The 13,564-nt window shown below is 37.0% G+C and overlaps 1 protein-coding gene across 1 annotated transcript; it reads left to right on the forward strand.

Annotated features, from left to right (window-relative positions):
• The first annotated feature begins 234 nt into the window (after nucleotides 1-234).
• LOC101896298 (zinc finger protein rotund) lies at nucleotides 235-5,985 on the forward strand. The gene is made up of 4 exons (XM_059126519.1): nucleotides 235-906; nucleotides 1,074-1,650; nucleotides 1,804-2,241; nucleotides 5,651-5,985. The coding sequence occupies exons 1-4, from the start codon at nucleotides 235-237 to the stop codon at nucleotides 5,971-5,973; spliced, it is 2,010 nt and encodes a 669-aa protein (XP_058982502.1). The 3' UTR covers nucleotides 5,974-5,985.
• Nucleotides 5,986-13,564: the final 7,579 nt, after the last annotated feature.

The raw sequence follows: 13,564 nt of genomic DNA on the forward strand, positions 1-13,564 counted from the left end.
CCACCTAGTGTTCCTTAAGCAAAAAAAATGAAAACTTAAAAACCGAAATCAAAACTATATAAGACTTTTAAATTTAAATAAAACTACAACAACAACAAAAAAATAAAAAAAGCAAAAATGAATGGCAACAACTTTGTGTCAAATCAAAATAAATAACAACAACAATAAATTTCCCACTGAAAATTACGAATTTAAAACAAAAGAAAATAAACAACAATAAATCCAACTAAAACCATGGAAGGACGTCTCATCGAATACCGTCCAATTGGCGGTGGTCTTGACTATCATCACAATTCACCATTGATTGGTGAAATACCACCGGGTGGTGAGTACTCACAGGCCGTGCACCGATCCATAGATCAGCTAAGAAATACCCTAAACGAACGTGTTACCTTAGGACCATTGAGCGTGTTTTCGAATACCGCCGATTTGAGAACCTCTGTTCTCAACTACACTCAACAGCCGGCACATCAGCAGCAGCAACAACAACAGCAGCAGCATCAACAGCAACAACATCAGCAGCAGCAACAACATCAGGCGCATTATCAAATCCAGGGGGCAGTATCGACCACCACCACACCGAATGGTTCAGTGGCCGAGGCGGTGTTGTTGCATCAAAAGTCCTTGTGTTTGGACACCAAATTGGCCGACTCGACTACTGGAGTGGTCAGTTCGACGGTCAGTTCTGGCGGTGGTGGTCGTGGTCGTAAATCGCGTATCTATCCGCCGAATCCTAATCAGCACATTGTTGTTACCAGCAATAGTGTGGACAATGGTGGAACACGCCACCACAATCGCCAGCAACAACAACAGCAGCAACAGACGAATGACAGCAACAATGGTATTTCCTCGTCCACATCGTCGCCGCATCATCCGATGCAATTGCAGGATATTAAGGATACCAAGGTATTGAGAAAAGAACTTTCAGTGTAGAAAGAGAGACAGAGAGAAGGGAGAGTAAGAATTTTCTCTCTCCCAAACATGTTACCAAAAGTTTTCATTTTCTTTTGAAGCTTAAATTAATTTTTTGATTAATTCCCAAATTTCTTCTCCCCCTCTTCTCATCCTTCCAGATCTTCACATCCAAAGCCGACCTGCAGCTGCACACCCAGATGCACATGCGCGAATCGAAACCCTACAAATGCACCCAATGCTCCAAGGCATTCGCCAATTCGTCATATCTGTCGCAGCACACGCGAATACATTTGGGCATCAAGCCGTATCGCTGTGAGATCTGCCAGCGCAAGTTCACCCAGCTGTCGCATCTGCAGCAGCACATTCGGACGCACACGGGTGACAAACCCTACAAGTGTCGACATCCCGGCTGTCAGAAGGCATTCTCCCAGCTCTCCAATCTTCAATCACACTCACGTTGCCACCAAACTGACAAACCATTCAAATGTAATTCGTGCTACAAATGCTTCTCCGACGAACCCTCACTCCTCGACCATATACCCAAGCACAAGGAGTCCAAGCATCTGAAGACGCACATCTGTCAGTACTGCGGGAAGTCGTACACCCAGGAGACATATCTGAATAAACATATGCAAAAGCATGCGGAGAGGACCGACAAGCGACCGCCCATTGTGGTCACAAATGCTGGCAACAATCCGGCTGGGGGAACCACACCGGCTGCCGGTGCTGCGGCAGGTGGAGCAGCTTCAACAACAACCAACAGCACCACCACCAACAACAACACAGGTAATAGTAATCCTGCAGTAGGTTCCAATCTCTCGTCTACTAATACTGGTTCGGTTACAACAGGTGTAGGCTCGGGCGGAGCGGCCAGCACAACCGCAGCAGCAGCAGGCATTGTTGCCGGGGTCCACAATCAACATAATCGCAACAACTTGACCTTACCTCCGGTAACAATAGCACCCACCGACAATTCGTATTGGCCCAAAGTTAGCCCTGACTCGGCAGCCAACTTGAATGATGTTATGCATCAACAGCAACAGCAGCAACAACAATCGCAGCAACATCACAACCAACATCCCCATCAGCAGCAGCAACAACAGCATCACAGCGGCCAACAGGGCGGTTCGTCACAACATCATCCGCAACAGCAAACAAATCCCCAACAACAGCAACCCTCCTCTCAGCAACAAGGTCACATGGACTATGGCAATCACCAGCAGCAGCAACAACAACAGCAGGCCGGCAATGCGGGACAATCGAATAATCCTCACAACGATCTGCAGGCTCATCATCGCATGAATGATAATGGTCGGGAGGACATTGGTAAGTATAGAGGTTTGATTCTTAAGCTATACGGTCGTACATAGTAAGGGGGTTTGAAAGATAAGTGTTACGGGCAAGTATAAGGCTGAGGTTGATTTTGATTTTTTTCGTGGTTCGATGAGAACTCCATTTTTCCAGCCAGGACTGCGGAGGCCATCCGTTTTTGACTCACATCGAATTATTATCTTTCTGAACGGTTCCGACTCCGGCTCATCTTCTCAAACAGAATCCTATTTATTATACAATTTGAAATATACATTAAAATGGTTATTCCGACTGAACTCTTTGGTCCGGCAGGTCTACGAATATATCGAATATGTGTCTTTCAATGCACCAACAGTTGGAGGCTAGCGTTTTAGTTTCACATCCTTCAACTACAGCCAAAGTACTTTGTGAGGATGTGATTAAATTATAAAGAATTGCATATTGCAAGAATCCGTCTAAGATATTGAAAGGTTTGGCAGGACGAATTTAATTTAACGAATATCAATTCAGTCGATAACTGGTGTCAAAATCTATATATTTTTAAAACCCCGAAATGTTTACAGCTTTCTGAAACAGTCAGAACACCGAAAATCAGGAGGCATTGATACTTAAAGTAAAACCTTAACATCGACCGATGTAGCCAATTTTCAACAACAATCATCCCAGACAGTACAAAGAAGGCCTTGTAGATTTTAATTGACAATTGGTTTTATCGACTCAGTGATTGGCATGATTTTCTGAATCATCAATGCGCATTTCGAGATGACAATTTATATTTTTCCTACAAATCTTGTCTTATTTTTCTATCTAATTTTTATGCCTAGGTCTGTAGAACTCAAGGAGTTACAGCTGTTTATACCCTCAGCCATATGGCTACAGATTTGATACGGCCAAAACGTGCCTCATCGAAATAACGGTTTTATACCCTAAGTCTCGTTGGACCAAATCCGTTTCAGGACAATTGGAGTCGATCTAGGAACCTATCTGGCTGGCTTGTCTGTCTGCCTAACTTGGTACATCGTAATGTTATTGTTAACCTTAGATCGAGTTCGGAGACTGCACATATCGGTCTACCTCTTCTGGTACAAATATTTTGTGCAAACTTTTCATATCCCAATATTTTTGTCAGTTCTAGGAAATTCTGATTGTATTTAAATTTCACACATCCCATTACATAGTACGAAGAGTATATACACAGGGTGAGATAAAAAAATGCAAAAAGTCAAACGCCACATTTTTTCATTTTTTTAATGTTATTGAATGAGAGCAAAAAATGTCGGAAATAGCATCAAATTTTAGAATAAGTTTAGATTTGATCGAATTGATCATGTTTGGCACGAATTATGGCCTTCAATGGCCAATGAAACCGTCACTCGCTACCAGAATATTGTTCTGGGATATTTTGATCCATTCCCGGCGAAGCGCTGCTTGAGATGATCGACACTTAGGTATTTTTAGTGAAAACCTTGTTTTCCAAAATACTCCAGACACAATGGTCCAAGGATTGGTATCCGGAGATTTTAGTGTGGTCATTTTGCGCTGGAAATGAACCGAGGAACCTCATTTTGTAACCATTCTTGGGTAACGCGTGCAGAGTGCGATAGTGCTGAGTCCTGTTGGAATATCAGAGGTGTGCGGACAAAATTTTTGCGTACCCAAGGCTTTCTTACACCTTCAGAATATTGTCGCGAAAATATTCGGCATTTATTCTCTTGCCACGGTTGATTAATACGAGCGGAGAGCGACCATCGGCTATTAGGGCGGCCCATACCATCACCATGACCGGCGCTTGAGTTCTGGTGGCCAATCGAAGGTGCATACTTTCAGCTGATCTCTTTGGCAATTAAACAAGATCACTTGTTTGTGTACAAACTGCTGGACAACGAAAGTTTTCTCGTCAAATTCTCATCGGAGAAAACCACTTTCGGCCAAGCGAATCAACTCATTAGCTCTTTTGAGTCTAATTTATTTCTGTTCTGTAACGGTGTCAGTTCTTGCACTTTTTGGAAACCCAATGGCTTTACCCCGAGCTCATTTTTTCAATATTAGCCGAATGAAATATTGCGATATTTTCAGCTCACGAGCCATTTTTCGGCCACTGCGACGTGGGTTTCGATCAAGTCGCTTCTTTACTTTTCAAACCATTGCTGCTGATGTTGCTGTTTTCTTCCGTCCACTTCCTTAACGTCGGGCGACGCTACCAGCATCACGGTAACGAGCGATGGCACGGGACACAATAGATTTATTCACATTTAAGTGCTCACTACCCACATTGGAGTGCTCTAACGATAGTCACTTGTGGTTTTCCAGCCAAATATAAAGAAATCACACTATCACGCTTGAATTACATCACGAATAACTTTGTTCTGAAAAATTCTCACCAAAATGCTTTTATGCGCTTGTAAACAATATAATGAGCTGTCAGTGGAATAATTTGAGCAGCTGCTGCGGCCTTAGAAATGACAGCAGTCTGAAGTTGGTTGCAGTTATTCATCTCACCCTGTACGTCTAAGTTCTAAGTTCGGAATTGTTTCGTATTATATGCTCGCAACAGGTATTACCGTCTGTTACAGAAATTTATTTATGCTGGTTCACGTCGGAAACGGTATCTCAGTGCAATCGGTATTTTGATGATTTTAGCGACATTATTCACCCGAATTGTCTCAAATTTCGTATTTTGAATATCGTAATAGATTATGACAAAAACTCCCAATATAATAACGGCAACTTCCTATATTCGGTTATGTATGATTATAGCAATGTTTTTCCTGCCAAATTATTGCTTTTCCACTTTTTATGTATCACTTAATATGCCTATCTGAACACATGATAACTCTCGAATGGAGTATTCCACTTATATTATTTTGCAGATCTAAATATTTGAATCAACCTTAGAGCCCATGAGAAAATGGAACCAATAAGTTCATTATTTCTGGTACCGCAGTTCTTATTGGAATCCCTGGTTAAAAGATTTGATTGACAAAAGGGGGCTTCGAAGTTTATGCTGACAATTAATGGACTCCGGATGAATATTTCGAGATTTTGCAAACGAAAGAACAAAATTAATACTCCCGAGTTTATGGTCAAGAGTTGTTGTTGACCGGGTCAATATTAACCTCCCCTGAGTTTTTTTTAAGTCTCAACTTCAATGTATTTACTGTAGGCTGTGTTCTTATAGAATTACCATTGACTGTTGTTTATGATCGTTTGACGCCGCCTATCATTGAAACCATCCTTATCGCCACATTCTACTCCATTATATCACATTTTTAAGGGTCAATACCATATCTGATATAAATCGGCATTAGGAAAACAACTGACTTTAACCTAAATTGTTAATGACTTGTTAGACATTTATTTAATACGTATAACTAGCGATGTATATTTCTCATATTTTCAAATTCTTATTGCTCTTCTCTTACAGTCTCCACACCTTCCACCGTTGGACCCTACGATGCGTCGAGCATTACCAAAACCACCACCAACTCAGCATTTACACCGATCAACTCTATGCCTCCGCACTTGAATACCCTCTCGCATCATGCCATGGCTCAGCGTCCGTATCTCTACGATGCGATCAGTTTTCAGAATAAAAACGTCAACCAAAACAATGCCTCGAATGCATTTCCAAATCAGCTGATTTCGCTGCATCAGATACGCAACTATGCCCATCAGCCGGCTGGTCTGACAATGGCCGGTGAACATTTGTTGGGTGTTAGTGTGGGTCCCGGCAAGGATAAGGGATAGCTATATTTTTAAGGCGAGTAAGTTAATATAATTAAAAAATAAATGAAAGAAAACAAAAAGAAAAATATTATAAATTATAATATAATTAAAGAAGAAAAAAGAAGTGTAGAATGATGTATGATTTATTTGTTTAAATTTTTCTTTATGCTTTATTTTTTTGTATTCTTTTTAAGTTTTTAGTTCATAAATATTATTTAGTTTTGTTTTTTTAGGTTAGTATAAGTTGAGTTCTAAAAGACACCAAAAATGTTCGTTTAATGAGCTTGATTGTGAAATGTAGTTAAGAGTTTATAACAGCAATGCTGTCAGTAATTTTTTCCAGGAAACAACATTCAATATTTTTTTATATCTAATCAATGCATATCCTACATGGGAAAACCTTAAAACTAATTCTCGCGAGTTCTTTTCCCGACGCCATTTTTGGCAAGAAATCGCTTACTTCAGAATGGATTAGTAATTAAAAAATTGATTTTCATTTATTTCCTTTGTGTATTTGAGATTTTCATTTTTTCCTGTCCATATTTTAATACTGTTTGTATAGGGTTTTCAATAGGTACTAAACCAATTTTCCGAAAATCATAAACATAACGTCCAATATATTGTATGTTTTGTCGAATTCCGTAAATATTTCATAAATCATGTTTTTGGTTAGCAAGCGGCATCTTCCCCTTCACTAATTCGGTCAATACGTCTTTTAAAACGTTTGCTGGCAACCTTTTTACGTCACGTCAACATAGATCTACACATTTCCATAGCTGACAGACGAACATCATCGGTCTTTATTAGCGACGTCTACAATCGATACTGAGAGGCAAAATCCCTGGTAAATACATTCCGTTTAACACAACTTCGAACAATTGCAAGACCCCCGAAACACTATGAATGCGCTCTCAGCAAAAACTTCAGAGCTGTATGGGCCGAATAACCCATCAATCTATCTTCGACTTTAACTACAACCTCAGCCATATGCCTACAGAAGGTATACATCATTTTATACGGCCACAATGTGCTTCATCGAAATAACGGTTTTAGACCCTAGGTCCCTTTAGACCAAGTCTGTTTCAGGACATTTGGAGTCGATCTAAAGCTCTCCGGCCGTCGGTCTGTCTGGCTGGTTGATGAGCACGATAACTATCGAAGGGAGTACCCCATTTGGTCTAAACTTGGTAATATTATTGTTAAACTTTGATCGAGTTCGGAGATGGGCAATATCGATCCACTCTTTCTGGTACCTCCCCCACAAAAGGGTAAAAAATTTTTAATAATTATAACTCTTGTAAAATGTAATTCAAGAGTCCGAGCATCTTAAAAATACACTCATCGCAATAATTTTATTAACCCATGGTCTGATGTGAAGATGGAATATATAGGTCTACTCCTCCTGGTACCTCCCCCACAAAGGGTCAAAATGTTGAATATTCACGAAGAAACACGAAATTAACATCCGATTCCATTAAAACTTGGTACATCTCAATATTTCTGTCAACACAAAATCTGTCATAATGAAGGTAGAGATTGGACCATTCCTTCTGGTACCTCCCCCATAAAATACATCGGCCCATTCCTTCTCATACCTCCCACACAACGGGCCAGAGTTTTGAATAACCACGACGCTCTTAAAAGACGAAATAAGCATCCCATTTTTTCAAACGTTGCACATCCTAATATTTCCATCAACACAAGATCTAGTACGAAAATGGGATACATCCGCCTACTCCTTCTGGTAGCTCCCCCACAAAGGGTCAACATTTCGAATAATTATAACTCTCGGAAAATGTGAAGTAAGAGCCCGATTATCTTCAAGTTTTGCACATCTCAAAGATGGGATATATCGGTCCACTCCTTTTGGTACCTCCCTTACAATGAGTCAAAATTTTGAATCATTATATCTCTCATAAACTAAACATGTGGTACCTCCCCACAAAGAGTCACAATTGCCAGTATTTATACATTCCACAACTTGCGAAACAAATCAGCGATTCTTTTCAAACTTGATATATTTAAATATCTCTCTCTCTCTCTCTCTCTCTCTCTCTCTCTCTCTCTCTCTCTCTCTGATGTGAATAAGGGATCTGTGGGCCCACGCTTTATAGTACTTTCCCCACAAAAGTTTAACATTTTGATTATCATTTATTGCCATAAAATTGGAAATAAAATTTCATTCTTCTTTAAAATTTTCACATACCAATATTTTTATCAGTATTAGATGAAGTGGAATACTTCGGTCCGATATATATGATACCTCACACATATCTCAACATTTTCTAAAAATTATCACATATTTCATATTAAGTCTAAATCTGGCACGTTGTAATATTTATATCTGACTTAGGTCAGATACGAAATGGAAAATATTGACACGCTCTGCATACAGCACCATCCCATGAAGGGTCAATATGTTAAGAATCATAACGTAAGTTAAAATTTATTTTCATAAACGGACATTGGCGGAGGTTATACTTCTTTCGACAAAACCGACTGATACTTCTCAACTAGCTTTTTTTCTGTCTACTTACTGGTAGTGCAGTGAGTGTATAGTTTACATTATTTTTGGCTTACTGGCAATACGGAGGATATGTGGCAAGTTGTGCTCCCAGTATGTAAGAAAGACTTTGCAGAGAATCAAATTTCAATTTTGAGTTCGCAATAGGAACTACATCTTATGAGTAAAATTAGATTATAGATTATAGCCCCAATATACTGGTACATTCTTATTTTCTGTATTTGCACGATTTTTGTCACTTGTTAGAGGAATTGTTTCAAATTTGATACTTAGAAATCGCAATAGGTATTACCGAAAATTACCTGTAAATATCGACATATTCGTATAGCCCCCATATAAAGTTATCACCCCAGTATTCGGAATTTTGATGATTTTAGAAACGGAATTATTTTAAAGTTGGGATCTGGTGTTGACCATTGTTTATATATTTCTGATCGAAAGTTGTCTATATAGGCCAATATTTTCCTATCGGTCGAATGTGCCAAAATTTAGGTCATTTGGACTGATATTGGCCATTTGGTGCACAACTAACCCAAAATGGGTTGAAGATATATCTAAATTTGAACCGATTCTCACCAATTTCAATAGGGTTCGTCATTAGGCCAAACAAATATTGTTTGGAATTTCATCTCAATCGAATAATAAAAACGACCTGCATTTTGTTCACAAAAATACCTGCACAGACAGACGGACGGACGACTAGGCGGACTGATTTGCATAAATCGACGCAGAAATTGATTCTATAAATATCCTCAAAAGTAACTATGGGTCTATCCGCTTCTTTCTCTATGTTACAAACAAAAACATAATACCATATGTGGTATAGGGTATAAAAATTGTCAAACCACAAGGGCCTTTAATAGGGTGGTACTTTTACACGGGTGTATATTTAATGTTGAAAATTCTGCGGACGTTAAATACATTTAGAGAAAAATTGTATCAACATATCTTATTCTGTTCGTATGCTATAGTAATTTACACAAACGGAGTTGCATAAATTGACACTGAACTTTTCGATCAATAATTGGGGGTAAAATTATTATTATTTCTATGACAAAATTAATGCACACCCCCTACGACCTGATAATGGTGTTTTTATTATTTTTTGTAACACCTAAAATCCAATAAAATAGGACCTATACAAGAGTTTCTACTTCAAGTTCTAAAACCTCCATCCAAACTTTTATTGTAGGATCTTTGCCTTAAACTTCATATATAAAACTAAAAAATATTTAAATCTCAACTTCGGCTTGGCTTGAAGCTCAATTTAATATACATTATACCAAAACCCCTCTCTAAGAATTGTTGTATTGTCCAATTTACTAATGAATCTACCAAAAACTTAATCTATCTTGCTCCGCCTCCATAAATATTGCATGTGATTCGTTCAACTATTCCCATAAGAGAAAAGAATAATAAAATGTTTTTAATTGCACACGCAATATATTTTACCCGGCACAGCCTAAAAAGCCTAACCCTCTCCAAAACTTAAATGTTCTGCCACAACTAAAACAAAGAGAATTACAAATGACTGGTGGACGACTACTAATTAAACTCATGGTACTCAAAAGCGCACTGCTTTCACTCTAAAAGCTCCACACATTTTGTTTCAAAAGTACTAAAACATTTAGGGTCCAACGCAATGAAAGCTCAACATTTAACTCTTTCGCCAAAGTTTTGTTTGTTTAATTAACTTAGCTTAACCCTTTGCTATGTGGCTAGTAATTAACACAAAGCTCATAAAAGCTCATTCCACGAACATAGCACTTGTGTGTACAGTTCAACTTGACAGCAACAAGATTTTAAGTTCAAACTACATATATTTTTACATTCGTTCTGTACAGTATTAACAATTCGCGATAAGAATTGTTAACAAATTTAAATTAAATATTTTTTTTAATAAATTAATTTGTAAAATAATACCGTCCATTATGTTTAAACTATAAAATGATTATTTTTAGATTTTGTAAGTTTTCAGTTTATTAATTTCTTTACTACAACACAAAAAGAATATTGGGTGGAAATTAGGCAAGTGTATATCTTTCGGGATGGAAACTTAGATATCGTCTTAGTTTTCGTTTTTTTTATCCTCCACCATATGAAGGGTTTATTAAGTTCGTCATGCCGTTTGTAAATCATTTGGTATTTTGATCATTTTAGCCAAGTTTTTCAATGGAATTGTCTGAAAATTGACATAAGGAGTTCCCTTTGAGTACTTTACCCCCTGGAAGAGAATTGTCTATATAGGTCCACGTTTTTGTGTATCATTCATATAACTGTACTCCCAGATATGCAGTAATTACATGATTTTAGCTACATCATATATCGGAATTTTTTCAAATGCGTATTTGAAGCTCGTAATGGGTACTACAACCTATTTCTATACAGGTCCACCTTTTCGTATAGCCCCATATAAAGGTTTTCATTTGAGCGGTATTTTTAGACAGATTTTTATTTTTTGAAAAATTTTAAATTTCTTCCGAATGGTAGAGTGAATATTAGATTCTTTTAACTTGTTTTTACACATTCTTATTAAGAAAAGTGCTGAAGTACGGTTGGAACCACCCTTTTTAGCTGACCTTATTTTGCTCAGTTTATCCAAGGGCACTATTTTCAGAATAGAACTTAGTAAAGTAGTTTAATTTGGTATATTCGAACAGGATCCAATTTCAGAGGTTTTTAAAAATTTGGAAACGTTTAAAATCATTTAATGTAAATCCCTGAAAAAAACGAGATATTATAGAATTGCTTTTTGACCACCCTTTTTTATAATTGAATAACAATATGCGACAAAATTCAACTTCTTCAATAATTACAGGAAAAATCCAGCAGAGTATGAAAGTAGAGCTAGAAATAGAAGACACTTATATCGGGGTTTCGAAAGTTTAGGTGGTAAAGTAACCTAAATGGAGGGGACATTTTCCGACTTTTCTTTACTTTTGGGAATTGGAATCCGTGCATTTTAGAAAAAATATTGCAGAGGCAAATACGAGAAACATTTTTGGTGGGAATGTTTAACCCTCAAACAAACCAACAAAAGGGTCTTTCTTGTACTTTTTTCAAAATATGGTTAAAAACTCAATTTAAATATCCTAGAAGACATCAAAAGAATAAATCTTAACTAAACCCCAGGTTTTATATACAGGGTGAGATAAAAAACTGTAACAAAGTCAAAAGCCATAATTTTTACATTTTTTTTTTTAATTTTCAATGAAAGCAGAAAATATCGGAGAGAGCATCAAATATTTGAATAAGTTTAGATTTGTTCGAATTGGCCACCTTCAAAAATACTCCGACGGATTGGTATCCGGAGATTTTTGTGGCCATTGTGCGCTGGAAATGAAGCGAGGAACCTCATTTTGTAACCATTTTTGGGGGGCGCGTGCTGAGTGCGATAGTGCTGAGTCCTGTTGGAATTTCCACGGTCTGCGGCCAAGGCTTTAATACACCCTCCACAATATTTTCGCGATAATATTCGACATTTATGGCGATCGATCAAGTCCTTCTTTACTTTTCGAACCATTTCTGCTGATGTTGCTTTTTTCTTCCGTCAATTTCCATGACGTCGGGCTACGCTACCAGTATCACGGTAACGAGCGATGGTACACGACACAAAACATTTATTCACATTTAAATGCTGGAATGCTCTAACGATAGCCACTTTTGGTTTTCCAGCCAAATATAAAGAAATAACACTATCACGCTTGACTTCCATCGCGAATAACTTTTTTTCTGGAAAATTCTCACCAAAATGCAATTGTACGCTTGTAAACAATATAATGAGCTGTCACTGGAATAATTTTAACAGCTGTCGGACGACTCTGTACAGGCGTTTATGTAAGATTTTAACTCCTGACGTCTTCTAGGACCTACAGTATAATTTAATGGCAAGTCATTTTGTAGAATATATTGATTTTCAAAAAAGGTCCAAAAAGATCCATCAAAATGTCCACTAAAATCAGGGAATTCCAAGGTATTTTTTGTCTGCAGGCATTTCGTATATCCGTCACATAACAGTACCCCTCGATATTCGGCATTTTAATGATTTTAGTTACATTTTTCAGTGGAATTGTCTGAAAAGTTTAATTCGATTAAAAAATGTGGCAAAGAGTTATTTATAAGGTCCATAAAATTCATATATCCCCCTTTAACGGCTCCTTCCGATATTCCGTATTTTAATGATTTTAGCCACATTTTCCAATGGGATTTTCTGAAAATCCACATCAGGAGTTCCTTGTAAGTAATTTAACCCCTGGAAGATAATTATCTATATACGTCCACGATATCGTATAGCCCCTATATAACTGTACCGGTACGGTACCCGATATTCGGTATTTTGACAATTTTAGCCACATTTTTCAAGAGAATTGTCTGAAATTCTACACATGGAATTCTTTGCGAGTACTTTATCCCTAGATATAGATTTATCTTCACAACATCCATAAATCGGCATCTTCCGATATTCGGTATTTTTATAATTTAAACAGAGTTTTTAATAGATTTTATATTTTTGAAAATTTCGTAATTTGTTCCAAATGTTGGAGGGTATTCAAATTTCGGCCCGGCCGAACTTACTGCTTTTTTACTTGTTAGCTCTACTTTCATAATCTGCTGGATTTTCACCGCAATCGATTTTTGTGTTGCACAGTGTAATTTTTCACAATTTTTTTTTTCTTATTTTTTTAACTATTTGTAAATAATTTTAAAAGTAATCTTAGAATATTTTATTATTTTATACTATCTTAAACATATGTAATAAAAAAATAATCAAAAAATTACAAAAAATGAGACAAAAACCACACGTACACCCACACAAACAAACAACAACAATAATTGCTAATGACATGAATTTGAATAAATGTTCAATTTTTACATTTAGAATTTTAAAAATAACAAAAAAATAATTGAAACACAAGAATAAATTGAAAAAACAAGCTAATTTTAGGACATGTAATTTCTTAAAGAAATTAAAAAAAAAAAACTCAAAATATTTATATAATTTTTCTATTACAAAGCAAAAATTAATTATTATTATTAAACTACTTGTGTTTGGTGCGCAAAACATTAATGTAAAACATTTTGGCAATT

Source organism: Musca domestica, unplaced genomic scaffold (assembly GCF_030504385.1).
Source record: "Musca domestica strain aabys unplaced genomic scaffold, Musca_domestica.polishedcontigs.V.1.1 39, whole genome shotgun sequence".
Classification (NCBI taxonomy): domain Eukaryota; kingdom Metazoa; phylum Arthropoda; class Insecta; order Diptera; family Muscidae; genus Musca; species Musca domestica.